The sequence below is a fragment of the Hyperoodon ampullatus genome (assembly GCF_949752795.1).
Source record: "Hyperoodon ampullatus genome assembly, chromosome: 7".
Classification (NCBI taxonomy): Eukaryota; Metazoa; Chordata; class Mammalia; order Artiodactyla; family Ziphiidae; genus Hyperoodon; species Hyperoodon ampullatus.
The window spans coordinates 69,491,020-69,508,598 of NC_136920.1; the positions used below are offsets into that span (position 1 = coordinate 69,491,020).

General features: G+C 39.0%; 1 protein-coding gene across 1 annotated transcript; it reads right to left on the reverse strand.

The window, feature by feature from the left end:
- Positions 1–844: 844 nt before the first annotated feature.
- Positions 845–12,157, reverse strand: PSMA1 (proteasome 20S subunit alpha 1; the record flags this gene model as incomplete). The annotated part of the gene is made up of 10 exons (XM_079707820.1): positions 845–1,211; positions 2,513–2,623; positions 6,226–6,305; positions 7,956–8,085; positions 8,203–8,273; positions 8,894–8,982; positions 10,854–10,957; positions 11,078–11,179; positions 11,605–11,649; positions 12,146–12,157. The coding sequence occupies 10 exons, from the start codon at positions 12,155–12,157 to the stop codon at positions 1,155–1,157; spliced, it is 801 nt and encodes a 266-aa protein (XP_079563946.1). The 3' UTR covers positions 845–1,154.
- Between the last annotated feature and the right edge of the window lie 5,422 nt (positions 12,158–17,579).

Below are 17,579 nucleotides of genomic sequence, written 5' to 3' on the forward strand. Positions count from 1 at the left end.
TTTCTCTTACCACTCTCCCTTCAAGAAGTCACAAAGTGATTTAAACCTACTAAGTTTCACATAAATTTTCCCACCTAACCTTCACAATAATTCTCCAAAGGATTTCCCTAAGGGAAGGCTAAGTAAATTGCTCAAAGCCAATAGCAGCTAATTAGTAGAATTAGGTCAAAAATCCAAGTTCCCTATCTATAAACAAACTGCTCCTCTCTAGGAAGATATGAATCTCAGAAAATAATTCTTCTAGGCTTCTTAGCAGCAAAATTCTGGATTACTGGCTTTGTTTTTTAAAACAGATTTCCTCTAATTTCATTTTGCATGATCTAAGATAAAAATTGTACTGCAATATTTAAATACACAGTTCATAGGAATAATGGAAGGCAGCCTAAAGATTATGCTGAAGTAGGGCTGGGCAGGATAAGAGGAAATGATGGTTTGGGATTAAATTTCCCTTTTGCTATTTTTGCAAAAATTCCCTACACTGAGACCAGACCAGAGATATCACTACTGCCACCTGCTGGTTGGAAAGAAAAATCGTTCCTATGTTAACAATCTTCCTACTACTATTGTTAGAAAGTGGTAGTTTCTTAGGTTTTAATCAGAACCTCCAGGGTTGAACCCTAAAATTTGTATTCTGGACCAAATCTCCATGGATTCTCATGCAGCCAGTCCATACACTGGGGAATTAGTATAAGGCTGTTATAGATAAGAGGTAATATTTTTCCTGTCACTAAAAATAAGGCAATTTAATTTGGCAAACATGGTGACCACACATGATGATGACACAGCTGTAATCTCAGACTACTATTTAGAGTTGAAGCTGCTTAAAAAGCAAAACACCAATACATCAGCAGGTGAAACAATTTTATTTCACAGTTGTCTTTAAAACCACAAAGACAATATGTTCTTCATATAAAAACGTTAGTTCAGATAACTATACTTTCTAGAAAATGATTATAGAGACGCTCTTAAAGAAAATGCACCCCATTATATGGTTTTGGTGAAGTTGCTTGGAAAAAACTCACATCTGGATTGATTCCTAAAACATACCATTCCACCATTCTGCATCTTTTGGTTCAAAGTATAGGTTACTGTCATCAATACGTGTTCCTGCATTCTTACATGTATGATAATACATATATAGACTGGTTTATCATTTAATGTTCCATTGGTTCATCAGCCTTTTCTGCAGGTTCATCAGCAGGTTGAGTAGGCTTAAGAGAGGAAGAAAAAAGAAAATATGTAAAAAGAACACCTGACCAATATATACTTTTAATCATAAACATTACGTTATAAAAAAAATTTATGAGAAAAGGAGTTAGGAGACATTTTGGATACTCAATTTTGGTTCATTGTCCTATTAAAATTTCTGAACAAAGGGTTTAAAAAAATAGATACAATTTTACAGTTCTGAAAACCTAAGCATCACTGAACAATTCCAGCGTTTCATTGTACTTTGTCTTGATCAAGAATAAAGGCTTTCCTTTTATTATCACTACTAGCCTTAAAATACTGGCACATTTTAGACATTCTTTTCCTCTTTAGCACTAATGAACACAGCAAAAATATTTTCAAACAAAGCAGTTGTGTGGTACTCCACTGCATTCTTCCCAACAGTGCTGGTTCTTACCAACAGCAGTTAAATAATGCAAATCTTGCTCCTCCAAATACCAACAAGTTAAAAAAAAATTCATGCTGTAGAAGAAATTCATGACAGTTTTTTTTTTTCAATTACACAGCTACCAAATAAGCATCTACAAAAGCAAATGTGTATGCTAAACATTCAACAAAAAAAGGCTAGTATTTAACCTGAGATTCACCAATACTTCTTGATCCTTTTCTCAATATTTGTGAAGAGCCAACTTAGTTTCCCAAGCTGGTCCCCAATGAATTTTCTCTCAGTCCCCACTCTGGTAGGATCTTGGCTGGCCCTATGACTTGTTTTAACCAACAGAATGTACAGAAGTGATGCTGTGCCAGTCCTCGGCCTCAGCCTTAAGAATGCCTGGCAGCTTGCACTTCTGAGTTTTTGAACTTTTGCAACCTCTGAGCTGCTACCCTGCTAGAGATACTCTGGTGAAGGAGAGGCCTTGAGACTACGTGGACAGAGGCCCAGCGATCCTAGCAGAGGTCCCAGCCTTCTAGCTGTCCCTCTAAGATACCTAGCAAGTATGAGTAAAGAAGACACGTGAGTAAAGCCATCTTGGATGTTCCAGCCCCACTCCCTCAAGTGACTGGAACATTTGAGAGACCCCAAATGAGATGAGCAAAAGAACCACCTAGCTGAGCCCATCAACCCACAGAAGTGAGAAACTGCAATAGGTAACCAAATCACCCTTTTTGTGTTTTATGGAGATCATTGACCCCTCAGTATTTTACTTTAGTCAGTTCTTAGTTTTCCCACTGCCACATGAATTATGAGCCTATCTCAATAATTAAAGACAAAAGTTGTAGATTTACACAGTCATGGTAGAACAATAAAACTAAAGTCTCTTGCTTCTAATTAGTTATATACCTGTGTCTTTCTCTGTGGTCTTTCTTCAAGACCTTCCAGGAATGGCGACACATCATCATCATCATAAATAGTAAACTCCAAGTCTTTACCAACAATTCCAATGGAAACATTCTGAGGGGGAAAAAAAAAGGTAAAAATTAAAACTCAAGAGAATTTAGGTTGGAAAAATGCTTATGATAAAATGTTGGATGGAAAAAAGCAGAGTAAAAATTTATATAGCACTTGAATGAGACTTTAAAAATACTTAGGGAAAAAAGGAAGAAGAAAACTAGTAAACTTTTGTAATTTGCAGATTTAATATTCACTTTAAAAATATATATATTTATTTATTTGGCTGCGCCAGGTCTCAGTTGCGGCATGTGGGATTTAGTTCCCTGACCAGGGATCGAACCCAGGCCCCCTGCATTGGGAGCACGGAGTCTTAACTGCTGAACCACCAGGGAAGTCCCTAATATTCACTTTTGATAATCATGAATAATTCCAAAGGTCTATGTCACCTAGAAATTTGCAGCTTTGTTCATAATGGGAATGCAAAGACCATTGTGAGGGAACGAACCACTTTGCTAGGAAGTAACCCTAACTTCTAAGAAATAATCAAATTTGTTCGTGTGTAAGTTAAGACATGATAGTTCTTAGGGAAATAAATTTTGGGTTCTAAAGTGTTGAATTTAGGGGATTGGAACTATGTTCTACATGGAAAAATTAAAAAGCAATTCTTAAAGTGTTCAGTGAATGCTAACCAGTGCAAAAGAGCTCCCGTAAGATTAAAATTTCAGCAAAAACTTGAGGCATTAAGGATATATAGGGTATTCTCTATGATTCAGTAAAAATGTGCAATCAGGAAGCCAGATACCTGAGCAACCTTTTCCAAGTTGTAAATGTCAACAGTCAACTGTATACCCAAATTTTAAGACAGTCATCTTGGAGTGATGGCATTATAGGTATTTTAAACAAATTTAAAAAATTTAATGTACTTTCCTAATTTTTTTGAAAGAATATTATTTTCATAATAGAAAAAAGTGTTTAAAAAGATTATGCAGGCTATAAAGTCTTCATATACATATTAAATATTAATTATCCGTTCATTATAACAAAATGGATTTTATAATATGCTGACTGATCTCACTTTAGTTAATGATCATTAACCTCAAGGAGGCCTTTAGTGGTTGTTGTATTATACGGGTCCCTAGATCATTCAATCTCCCCTTCCCTGGACAACTCTTTCTAATATTCTCCATTCTCCTTCCAGCTTAAAACCTTGCTCTTATTTCACTGAGAAAATAGAAGCAATCAGAAGAGAATGTTCACAAGCTCCCACAGTATCCACTCTTTCCTGTACCTATGTCCCTAGATTCTCTCCCTTCCTGTTACTGGGAATGAACAGCCCAATTTCCTCTCTAAGGCCTACCTTTCCACCTGTGTGCTGTTCAAGGTAATTGGTCTAGCAGTTTTTCTCATTTTTATCTTATATAAATGTTTTTCTTGATACTGGATTATTCTTATACCCATGCAGCAAACCTGCTGTAATCTCTCCCATCTTAAAAAACCAAAACAACAAAAACCCCTTTTTTCACTACATTCTCTTCCAGCCACCACCCCATTTCTCTGGACCCACAACAGAAAATCTCTTCCAAAGAGCTGTCTCCAATTTCTCTCCTCACATTTTCTCCTGACTCCTTTCCTATCAGGCTTTTACCCCACTGTTCCATTAAGATGGTCCGGTAAGCCCCAGAGACATCACTGCTAATCTAATGGTTAATTCTCAGTCCACATCTTCCATGGTCTATTGGCAATTTTTCATTCTCTTCTCTTTGAAAGACAGTCAGCCCCTCTATCTGTGAGTTCTGCATCCTCAGATTCAACCAACCATGGATCAAAAAAAAAAAATTCCAGAAAGTTCCAAAAAGCAGAACTTGAATTTGCTGTGCACTGGCAACTGTTTACATAGCATTTACATTGCAATTACAACTAGTTACATGCATTTACATTGTATTAGGTATTATAAGTAATCTAGAGATGATTTCAAGTATACAGGAGGACGTGCGTAGGTTAAGATGCAAAATACTATGCCGTTTTATATAAGGGATTTGAGCAACTGCAGATTTTGTATCCAAGGGAGGGGGGGCGCCTGGAACAAATCCCTCCCCAGATTCCAAGGGACGACTGCAGTTTCTTCATTTGCTTTTAAGGATGCCTCATTTTCCAAGTTTTCCTCCCACCTCCCTCGTCACCTTTCTCGGTCCTTTTTGCTGATTCCTACTCACCTCCCAACCTCTAAAGGGTAGAGTGCCCTTAACCAAGTCTTCAAACCTCTTGTCTAACTATTCAATTCTTTTAGAAATCTAATCCAGGTCAGTCTCTAAATGCCATTTCTACACAAAGACTCCAACATTTGTAACTCTAGGATAGACCATTCTCCACCAAACTCTAGGGGGTGAACATCTGATACCTGTTTATGCTATACCACCAAATGGACAAACAAGAGGCATTTCAAATCCTGTTAAGTCCTAAACTAACCGCCTGATATTCCTCCACAACCCTACCCCAAAACCTGTTCTCTAACTGTCTTATCCATCTCAGTAAATCATAAATCTCTCCTTCCTCTCATTGGGCCAAAAATCTGATTTTTTTTTTTTTTTTAAGCTCACACCCCACAACCAATTTGTTAGCAAACCTTTTTGGTTCTAATTTCAAAACATAAGCAAAACTGAACTACTTCTCATCATCGCCAACTCTTATGACTCTGCTCTAATCCACCACAATCTCTCACCTGAATTACTATAACAACCTTGAAAATATTTCCACCCATGTCCCCACTACAATCTGTTCTCAGAACGGCAACCAGAGTGACTCTTTTAAAACCTAAATCAAGCCATGGTATTCCTCTGTTCAAATTCTAACAGCCCACTCGGAGCAAAATCCAAAGCATCTAGAATGGTTTATAGGACGTATGCAATCTGGCCTCCATTACCTCTCTGACTTCATTCCTTCTCTTCCTCTTGATCACGGACTCTGACACTACCGGCCTCCTTGCTTTGAACACTAGGGACATTCTGGACTCAAGGTCTTTGTAATTATACTCCCTGGAAGAATACTGATCTAGACATCTGCATAGCTCACTCACTCACCCCCTTTAGATCTTTCCCTCAAATTTCACTTTCTCAGTGAGGCCATCCCTGACCACTCTATTTTAAATTATACCCACCACACCTTCCTACACCCTATTGGTCACTCTTACTCCTCTTAACCTGCTTTATTTTTTCTATAGCATTTATCACCTTCTAATATCCTATATAATTTACTTGTGGGTATATTGTCTCTCTTCCCCCACTTGGATGGATGTCCCAAAAATGCCAAGATGTTTGTTATGCTTACTATATATTCTCAACACCTATTGCCTACATGTGGTAAGTGCTCAATGTACATATTTGCTAACTGAATTAAAAATATGACGATATTCCTACCTCTTGAAGAAATGAAGAATATTCTACCTCAGACATACTGCTTTTATTGCTTTATACCAAAAAGAAATGTTTAAAAATCATTTCAAAATCAGTCCCTTTTAGTGAACATCTTAAAGAGAGAGAATGAGCCAAGGCAACCAACTCGCAAATTGAAGAACTGTAAGTACACAAACCTCTATTACTTACATTTATGTGATAAATGATTAAACCATAATGTTAGTATCTACAATTGGGAAATGTGATATTTACCTTTGTAGTTAGGTCCTGTTCTGCAGGAAGTGTCTCCCGTAAGGCACGCAGACCATGCTTAACCAGTTCATTCAAATTGCCTAAAATATAATAGATTAACAATTATTTCTTAATTCCATTTTCATGCTAGGCTTCTTTTATTTGTCAGCCCTATAGTCTGAAATCATGGTTTTAGTCACTTACTAAATACATCATAATACAAAAACCCCAAAGTCTAAAGTTTGGCCATATAATCTTTTAATAATCTATTATTAGATTGCTTTTTTTTTTTTTTTTTTTTTTTTGCGGTATGCGGGCCTCTCACTGTTGTGGCCTCTCCCACTGCGGAGCACAGGCTCCGGACGCACAGGCTCAGCGGCCATGGCTCACGGGCCCAGCCGCCCCGCGGCATGTGGGATCCTCTTGGACCGGGGCACGAACCCATGTCCCCTGCATCGGCAGGCGGACTCTCAACCACTGCGCCACCAGGGAAGCCCATAGATTGCTATTATTTTATTTAATGAGAGGATACATGATTTTTGTTACTGAATTTACCCTTTTGTTTTTTGTTTTTTTTTTGCGGTACGCGGGCCTCTCACTGCTGCGGCCTCTCCCCTTGTGGAGCACAGGCTCCGGACACGCAGGCCCAGTGGCCATGGCTCACGGGCCCAGCTGCTCCGCGGTATGTGGGGTCTTCCCAGACCGGGGCACGAACCCAGTGGCCCCTGCATCGGCAGGCGGACTCTCAACCACTGCGCCACCAGGGAAGCCCTGAATTTACCCTTTTCTTATGCTAAGTTAAATCAAAATCCTGATTCACAAATGATACAGCTCAAAGTTTCACATAATGTATTCTGTGGAATGCTCACCACTGTATTTGCTCTTTATAAAAGGAGACTCCAACTCCTTGTATGTGGCCAGTACAACTATCCTTGTGTAGTTTTGGCCCTGATGCCAAAACTATACAAGGATACCACAAGAAAGTAAAACTACAGATTAATATCCCTTAAGAACATATACACAAAAAACCTCAACATAATACCAGCAAACTGAATCCAGCAACATTTATGTTTATATAAATTTTATATATATATATATATACATATATATATATAATTTATATTATACACCATGACCAAGAGGGATTTAACCCAGGAATGCAAAGCTGGTTTAATGTTCAAAAGCAACACAATACACCACAATAGAATACAGGAGGGAAAAAACCCATATGATTACCCCAATAGATGCATAAAAAGCATGTGTTAAAATCCAAGAGCCTTGCATAAGCAAACTACTCAAAAACCTGCCCTATCATAACACCTTACATCTTTTAACTTTCTTTCCCACAGCCACACTGACTTCTTATTTATGGACTACTTAATGCAGAATGTCTGTGTGGCTAAAAATAAGAATCTCAGAAAACTAAAAGTTGTAAACAGAACTTATAACTGGTAGCTAGTACAGTAGCTCTCAACTCTGGCTGAGGCACACTTACTTCAGACCAACTGAATCAAGAATCTTCAAGGTTAGGGACACATATTTATATCTTGAAAAAGTTCTACTGATGATTCAAATTACTGTGGTAGCCAGAGAAAGTAAAAGCTAGTATGTGTGACAGAAATAATATACACTTCATGGGCTTAATCTTTTTAAAAATTCTTTCTGTAAAGCAGATATTTTTCTTCATTTAGAATACTGTATTTATTCACTACATACAGACTGGAGGGGATAAGAAAAATAAAATCACTTACACTCCATAAATTCTGACATATGTCTCTCCAAGTAAGTACGAGCTGACTGAGAACGGGCTCCAATGGACATAGCTCTGCAGTCAAAATAGTTAGCTGATGGACAAGTTTGGAAAATGTGAGGGCCCATATCCTACAAAGAGAAGAAAAATACACTACATATTCTTGACTTTGATTGAGCTAAAAATTAGAAAACTTCTAGTCAGTTTTTAAAAAATCATTAAAATATAACAATACTCTACGAACTTACGTCATAACCAGCAATAAGCAGCCCAACACCATATGGTCTCCGGCCATATCGTTGTGTTGGTATCTGAGTTTCTTAAACTAGTTAAAGAGCCTGTTCCAACAAGGTATAAAGTACTATCTTTATTTTCAAATTAAACATTATTAACAAAGAACTCTGGTTTCTTAATTGCTGCATAATCCACCACAAGAAGAAAATAAAAGAGAAATATTTATTTGGCTTAGTATTAAAAAATGTTTGGCTATCCACCAAATCCAAAGTGAGTGCTACCAAAATGACTTTCTCTGATGTAAAGAATCTCATTCATTTTGGATATAAGGGGCAAGGATTTTGGGGGAACATCTAGAAACACCAATAAAAAATTTTAAATCTCCTCTAAAAATGATGCTTAGTTTTTCTGAAATTTGGCTTATCTGTATCTGGAAAATATTAATTGCTTATCTATAAGGGCTGATAAAAGAGCAGCCCAATTTCTTATTTAGACCCATTCTTCCATGGTAAAACTTCCTACAACTCTCCTTCTAAAAATTTTAAACATTCCCCTATTGAAAAGTGACTAACCTTAAAGTTTTCACAATCTTACCCATGATATATATTATCATATTCCTAATAAGTAACATAAGGATAAAGTATCAAAACCCTTTAAAGTCCACATCCATAAATGCTAAAATAAATGCATAAATAAAAAGGATACTGCTTCCAATTAGAGATACAAGACGAGACACAGGAAGAGGTCTGTCAAATACAAATCTGGAATCCAAACACTCCTGGCGCATAAAATTACTAAAAAAGAAACAAGAAAAATTAGTAATTTCAAATCACAGAGAGTTATTCTAATCTAAATAATTTCATTTCTTTCTGCTTTCTTGCAGACATTTACATGAATTACATCCATACAAGGGAACCATAAAGACATGGCCACAAGGATGCATTTTTATACCAACTCTTCCTTCTAAATTTTAAATGACTAACCTTAAAGTTTTCACAATCTTACTATGTTTATGACTAAAATGTTCCTTAGTTCTAGAAAACCTTTGTCTCAGAGAATAGAGAAAAAAAGGCTGAGCAAGAGAAAAAGAGCAATGTCTCTTCTCTTACCCTTCCCACTGTCAGCAAGACAGTGCTTTTTTTCTTGAAAGCTGACGAAAATTTCCCCAAAAGAACAAATACAAGAAATAGAATCCATAGTATGGCACTGTTAACATGTCCTGCCAACGTTACTTATATCCATAAGCAGCACTCTAGAAGAGATACCAGACACTAGACTGTTGAGTCTCACTCAAGCAAGTATAACACAGGGGAAAAGGAAATGCATGCCTAACTATTAAAGCCAAGAGAACAAACAAGAAATGGATATGTACTTTTCTTTCATGCTGCTTTGTCTAGTTTATGTGTATGTCACATCTGATGATCAAATGTTGGCTGCAGGAACCAAGCTACTTGTTCTCTACTTTCATTTAAGTCCATTTCCCAGGGCTCTCTAAAACTGCATTGCCCAATATGGCAGGTACTAATCACATGTAACTAGTGAGCACTGAAAAAGTGGCTAGTCTGAATTGAGATGTACCATAAGTACAAAATATACATGAAATTTCAAAGACTTAGTACAAAAAAACAATGTAAAACATCTCATTAATAAAGTTTTTATACTGATTACATGTGACAGGACAATATTTTGGACAGATTGGGTTAAATAAAATGTTTGACGGCGCAACATATATTACATTTTCAACAGCTAAAAGAAACCATCACTAATAATGCCGTCACTATACTGCTGACCTATGAGAGCAGGGTGGCTCGCCAGATAACTTAAAAATTTTAAACATTAGCATTATTATTTGCCCTTAGTGTTTATATTCCTTCTTTCCTAATTAAATCACAGACTTAAGAGATTACTTTTGGCTAACTACCTCCCACCTCCCAACACACACACCAAAAGTCACTGTGTTAAGTGTTCTACATGTTAGGCTATTTATCAGTAACCTTAGAAAAAAACACTAAAAAAATTGAGGGTTTAAGTAACTAGATCAATATCAGACTAAGTGCTAAAAGTGGGGACTAAAGACTGTGTGATTCCAAAGCCCCAGCTCTTCGTTTACACAATGCCCCTCAACCAGAAATAATCTTTATCTCCTCTGGTCTCTCACAGAAATATACCTGTTACTCTCCACTTTCTACCTTGTATTATAGATATTCTAATAGATTTTAAGTTCCTAGAAGGTGAGATCTATGTCTGATTCACTTTTGTATACCCTCCAGTACCCAGTATCGAGCTTTGCAAAAAATAAATGTCAAATGAATACTGATGTGTTAAAGAAAGCAAGGGTAGTTCAGCTGATCCTTAGAAACCTGACAAAAGTGTCAAGCTCTTCTCAGACCTGATATCAAACAATATATACTGAGTTATCAAGTAACACATTATTCAATAACTTCTCAAAAGTGTTAATATTAATATGATTAATTCTATTAATTAATACTGCAGTGATGAAGAAATGGAATACTTAGTAACTGACTCCAAATCCATTAAGGTATTCATGATCTTAACTTATAAGCACTCTGGCAGACAACTTCTTAAAATATCTGGATCGTTTCTAGAAATGTAATCAATTAGGAATCAAAGGGATGTTTCTTTTGTTTTCCACGATCATACTCACCATAACAATCTAGCATCAGCAGTAAGTCCCGCAATTGAGATACCAATATGGTTATCAACATGGAGAATCTTTTTCTGATGAGCTGCAAGTTCTGACTGTGCTCTCTAAATAGAGACATTATTTAAGACAGAAAAACAAGTTCACAATTTTATTATCTATATAGTGAAACTTACATTTGACAGTTGTTTTCTAAAGGAAGAAGATATATTTACTGCTTTACTTACCTTCAACGCAACCAACACTGCATGGGTTTTCGATTTAAGACCAACTGTGGCTGAACCTTGTTTGACAGCTTCCATTGCATATTCAATTTGATGAATCCTGCCCTAAAACAAAAAAAAAAAACCCAACATACCTTAGAGTCATCTTACAAGACCCTCTTATATATTTAAAATTAGAGATCCCAAAAATCAGGTGAACATAGTTAAACTAGGAAACTTCCCTGATGGTCCAGTGGGTAAAACTCCAATGCAGGGGGCCCGGGTTCGATCCCTGGTCGGGGAACTAGATCCTTCATGCGTGCTGCAACTAAGAGTCCGCATGCCGTGACTAGGACCCAGCTCAGCCAAAATAAATAAATAAATAAACAAACAAACAAAAAACTAGGAAACTTACTTTAATGATACATTTAGGTTTCAGAAAAGTCTAAAGTGATTATATTCCATTTTCTCACTGCCCACAATCCTGTAAGTTTCTAAACACTTTGCAGCCACCAAAAACCACTTCATAGAAATAGTATAAAACATTTTACCTGAGGGCTCCAAACAGTGACATCATTGTCATATTGGTTGCGAAACTGAAAGTAAATGAAAAAAGACTTATTAATACGAGAACGTTACAAATCCCAAATCTTAACAAGCTCTACCATTAAAAAATGTTCTTCCATCTGTTTTCATCTAACATTAACAAAAGACTGTTATTGCAACCTCATTGGAAGATTACTACTGTACTCAGCTGCAAACCAGTTTTACATTTACAAGGAGCTAGTTGGGTAGGGGAGAAAAAATCTAGATGGTACTTATCCTCCCAACCTATCTTCCAATTCTAACACTGTCTATAGCACCCGCTTTAGGTTCAGTCAATTACTAAAGTTCCTATGTGTCCACTTTCCTTCCTATCTTTGCTTATGCTCTTCCCTTATACCAGACCTTAATAAATGGTCAAAAGCATTACTTTTCCCTAAACTAGCTCAAATGTCTACCTCCTAAAGTCTTCTCCATCTTTTCTCCCCAAATCCCAAAACATACTCCCACCAGTTCTTTATCTACACGTCCCTTTCTACTTTATATTACGATTAGGGACATGTCTGATTTATCTTTGAACCTTCACTGTGCTTAAAACAGTGCCTTTGAAACATTCACACTGAATGAATGAACACATGAATGTCTCCAGGAAGTTAGAAGTGGACACAAATAGCCAGAGCGACAGACCCATTACTGCTTTAAGGACGGTATTTAAAACAAGTCCACCAGCACAGTACTTGGGAAACTAATCATGGGGGTGAGCAGGCTGAAGGCTGGAATGGCAGACATAGATCTGCAAACCCTGAGCCCTATATTGTAACCCTGATTCCATCACTTCTATCAGCTTCGGTTCACTCATTTGTAAAACTAGGTGACTGGACAAAGTGATTGAAAAGGGCCTTTTCTGATCGAGCTCTGAGGGAGAGATTACAGGGGGACCCACCTGGAAAATGAACGCGGTCCAGGAACCCAAACCCTGGGGTCAAGTCCGCACTTGGCAGTAAAGGGGGATCTCAAGTCCCCATTTTCCCTTTCTCCCACACAGAGCACTAGGGGCCCCTCTGGACCGCTCGGAATCTACTCGACTGAAGGAAACTGAGGGGCGAACTCGGCTAGTAGTCCGAGGAGGTACTGTTCAAGGCCCGGTGGAAAGCGAAACAAACCCCGGGGAAAGGCCGCACCGACTACCGACCTCCCCTCTCCCGGCCAGGCCGGAGATGCTGAATCACTGCCTGAACCCTTCCCTCGGCTAAGGTTCCCATGTCCCGTGGCCTCGGGCCGCTCTGAGGATGACAGGCGAGGCTGCTCGCCAACCCCCAGCCAGCGGACCTCTGCCCAAACCCAGCCTGAGCTCGGAATCCAACTCACCATGGTTCTGGCGCGAGGCTGGCTTCGGCCTCCTGAAAACCCGCGGAACGAGCAGCGCTGCCTAAACTTCCGCTAGGCGATCTACAGAGAAGTCTGCGGGACTTTGAAGGCGGTGGCGCAGGGTAGAGCAGTCTATTCCAGAGATATCGATAGGCTTCCCTCGCTCCCCCGCCCTCAAAGCTCTCAGCCAGCTCGGGAGTAGGCGGGGCCTGGGAAGCAGGAGGAACTGAGATTGGCGGGAAATCCCGGGACAGGTGTCCCCGCGGGAGCTAAGAGCTGCAAGGCGGCCCCTACCAAGTCGCCATTCTTGGGTCCTCAGTGAAGTTACCTGTGTGTTGCAGATTCCCGCCAGTTTCTCACCGACCAGGCCAGATGCACCTGACACTCCGGGTGAGCGAGTGTGCGGCTCAACCTCTCCTTCAGCGTCGAGATGTGGGGTGTTGTGTAGTGTGAGAAGAACAAGACTGGAAGAAAGGCCACAAATAATGGTTCGTTTCTCTGTGTGAACCATACTCTTCCTCGAGTATCTTGTTTGTAGACATGTTTTTCTTTCTACTTTGGAATCCTTTTCCCTACTCCTTGGAGAATTCATCTTTCAAGGCTTTGTTGTCATTTATCACTCTTTAACATCATTATTGGTTCCCTCCGCCCAAGAGACTTTGAACTCTTCGAGGGCACTAATGTCTTTCTGTGCCCTCAAAATCAAGCACGATGCCTGAAAGATTAGGCTACTAAGGAAAAAAGTGGACATTTTCTTACAAGACACGTATTTTCTCTTTTGTGAGCAATCTTTTAGTAAATCCCCAAATGAAATAGTTTAGGACAGCTCTGCAATAAGCTGCCAACCTAACATTTACCGACTGCCAATGATGACTTATTGTCTTTATAAAGAAGAAAGGATGAGTACCTAGACTCAGGAAAGGTAAGAGTTGAGTGGGTCCTTAAGTATCTAAGCTTTGCAGATGAAGTAAGAGACTCAGATCATTTAAGTGATTTGCTCAAGTTCCGAGCAGTTTAGTACCACACTCTCCTTTTTAAACCTTGTCACTTGTATATTTTGGACATTTTTTCCTGTTAAATATTTTCTAGGTTAAACGTGACTCCCTAGTATTCTGCATTGTGAACATATGATACTTTATTTACCCAAATCCCCATTGTTTAATATTTAGGTTACCCCTCTCCCAAGCAACTCATTTATGAGCTGCTTGACATATTTTTTTGTGTGTACATCTATACTCCTTTAGAATAAATTCCTGAAAATGGAATTGTAGGGTCAAATGAAATGGGTATTTCTAAGTCTTTCATAAAAAGTGCTAAATTGCTCTCCAGAAATGTTTTACCAAAATATATTCTCAACAGTAGTATATGAGAGTGCTCCCCTTCTTAAACTCACCAGTACTGCTTGTTGTCATCTTTCAAAATCACTATTAGTTTAGCAGATTGAATTAACAGATTGTTTTCTTTTGTTTTCACAGCACCTAGCATAATGCCTAGCACATATTAAGAGCTTAATAACGTGTTAAATGAATGATTAAATAAATGATCATTTAAAATTATTATATAGCACATAAACATTTTGATAGTTCTTTTCTACATATCTCTATATATTCATGTGCCTCACACATATATATAATAAATGTATCTTTTTTAAAAGTAAAATCATATTAAACTGTTTTATACTAGACATAAAAAGTTGTGGCCATCTTTACATGTCCATAAGTAATCATCTATATTATTTAAAATAGTTGTGTAGTATTCAGTTGTGTGGAAATACAATAATTTACTTAACTATTGGGGTGCAATTAGATTATTTCTAAGTTATTGCTATTATAAAAATACTATAGGGCTTCGCTGGTGGCGCCGTGGTTGAGAGTCTGCCTGCCGATGCAGGGGACACGGGTTCTTGCCCTGGTCCGGGAGGATCCCACATGCTGCGGAGCGGCTAGGCCCGTGAGCCGTGGCCGCTGAGCCTGCGCGTCCGGAGCCTGTGCTCCGCAACGGGAGAGGCCACAACAGTGAGAGGCCCACGTACCGCAAACAAAACGAAACAAAACAAAAACTATAATGGGCTTCCCTGGTGGTGCAGTGGTTGAGAGTTCGCCTGCCAGTGCAGGGGACGCGGGTTTGTACCCCGGTCCGGTCCGGGAGGATCCCACATGCTGCGGAGCGGCTGGGCCCGTGAGCCATGGCCGCTGGGCCTGCACGTCCGGAGCCTGTGCTCTGCAACGGGAGAGGCCACAGCAGTGAGAGGCCCGCGTACCGCAAAAAAAAAATAATAATAATACTGTAATGAATATTCTTGTACATGCACACATTTTGTGTACTTTCCTGATTACCTCCTTATGATGAATTCATGGAAATAGAATTGCAGGTCCAAAGGGAACCCACATTTTCAATCATGATAAATATGGCTAAATAGCAAAAAGAAAAAAGAGAAAAGCTATATCAGTATATTTTCTAGAGTGCCTGAGAGTCCACTTTCTTTATACCTTCACCAATACTGGATAGTGTACGAACTTTTTACCTTCCTCAAGTTGATAGGAAGAAAAAAAAAAAACAACTCTTGCTTTAATTTTAGTTATATTTTTTGATTACTAGTAAAAAAATCTTTTTGTATATTTCTTGGCTGTTTATGTTACTTTTGTGAATTGCCATTTCATTCCTTTTCTCAATTTATTATTTTATTGGGTTTTTTTTTTTTGCGGTAAGCGGGCCTCCCACTGCTGTGGCCTCCCCCATTGCGGAGCACAGGCTCCAGACACGCAGGCCCAGCAGCCATGGCTCACGGGCCCAGCCGCTCCATGGCACGTGGGATCCTCCCGCACTGGGGCACGAACCCGCGTCCTCTGCATCGACAGGCTGACTCTCAACCACTGCACCACCAGGGAAGCCCTCAATTTATTATTTTGTTAATCATTTTCTCATTGATTTGTAGGAGCTCCCTGCCAAATGAGATGTGTAGGGTGCAATTGCACAAAACTTTCCCACCACATGTTAAAACACATCTTGTGGAGTTATTTCTTCCCTGCTCTGTAAATGAAATATGCCACAAATATCCTGACTCTTCTGACATTCAAGTAAAAAAAAAGCTAACTAGGCAATTCAATAGCCTCAGATCAGTAGTTAACAAGTCCAACATAATAATAACTGGCAGATAATAGCAAAGCCCCTTCCCTCCTCTACCAGCTTGAGCCTGGCTTGGTGAAAGGAGAATGGTTGACTTCTTCTCTATGTCCCAGCCTAAAATCTCTCTTCATGCCCCCTCCTACCACCACCACCAACTCGGTGGCCTTACTTCTCCCCAGATGAAATAGAGGAAAGGGCAAGAGAGTTCTTAATGTGGCTAGTACAGTTCTGTTGATGCTCTCTGAGATTAGCAGGTGTTTACACTTGACTCGTTACTTTATGTATTCTTTGGAAACACGTCCATCCCCAGTGAGCAAATGCTCACAGTCCCTCACTTGCACTTGGGTAAATATATGTCATCTCGTCTAAAGTTCAGTGTCAGTTACTAGCACCTGTTGTATACACCTCCAGCTTCTTTCTGTGGAGGTCTCCTCACATTTCCACTTGAACCTCTCCAGTAGCCCATATCTGACCAAAAGAAACACCCACGGAATGGCTTTGCCTCACATCTATGGGAGTATAGACTTTGACAAAATTGAAAACTCATCTTCACAGTTAGCCAACCAAAATTTCTTGCTGCCTAGATTCCACTAGAATGTTAGCTCTTTGAAGGCAGAGGATTTTCGTCTATTTAGTTCACCTCTGTAGTCACCTGTGCCTAGAATAGTGCCTATACTTAATAAGTGCTCTATAAGTATTGAATGAATGAGTTCCTCAGATATAAGCCAGACACTAATCCACCACCGTGATGCCCAGCTTAGGGGTCCTATATCTAATTTCCATTAAAGCCTCTCTCCCTAGGCATGAAGTGAGGAAATGGGTAGACAGGTAAAAGTGGCAAAAACAGCCCCCCTCTGTTTTTTAATTTCTAATTTTGGTGGTCTTCCACTTTACTGTGGAATGTGGGAATAGTTGGCACTTTACTCTCCTTAGAGCCTCAGCCAAAACTGAGACAGAAAGTCCCATTTTAACATCCTGCTACACACATATAACAATAGTACTTATTTATTTAAAGTTTGTCTCCATCTAGTAAATCAAGCCCCTGGAGGACAGGGACTGTGCTATATTTCTGTTTGTATAATATATATATATCTAATGTATCATACAAGCTAGGTACTCAATAAAGTTTAGAATTCGTGGATGAGTAAGAGTACTTCAGCAGTAGTAATAATTCCAAATATATTGCAGATATTCCAATTCAAAGATTAAAGCACAAAACTCTGTTTATAGTACTCTTCTAGTAGAAATCTTTAAATTTGGAAATATTTGTAGCAAAATGACAGATTTACTTGTACTTTAATATCACTGTGCCAGATATTCTCTGCTGCCTCTATAGATCTGCGTCACCCTTTAGAGGTTACATCAGCAAATTCCCTTCCCCTCTGGCTTCTGGTTGAGCTCAGCTGATGGAGAGCGCTAGCAGGAGATCAGAAGGCAGTAGGAGACAGAGATTAGTGTATTTATTACCCTCTCTCCCTCCACGTTGGCC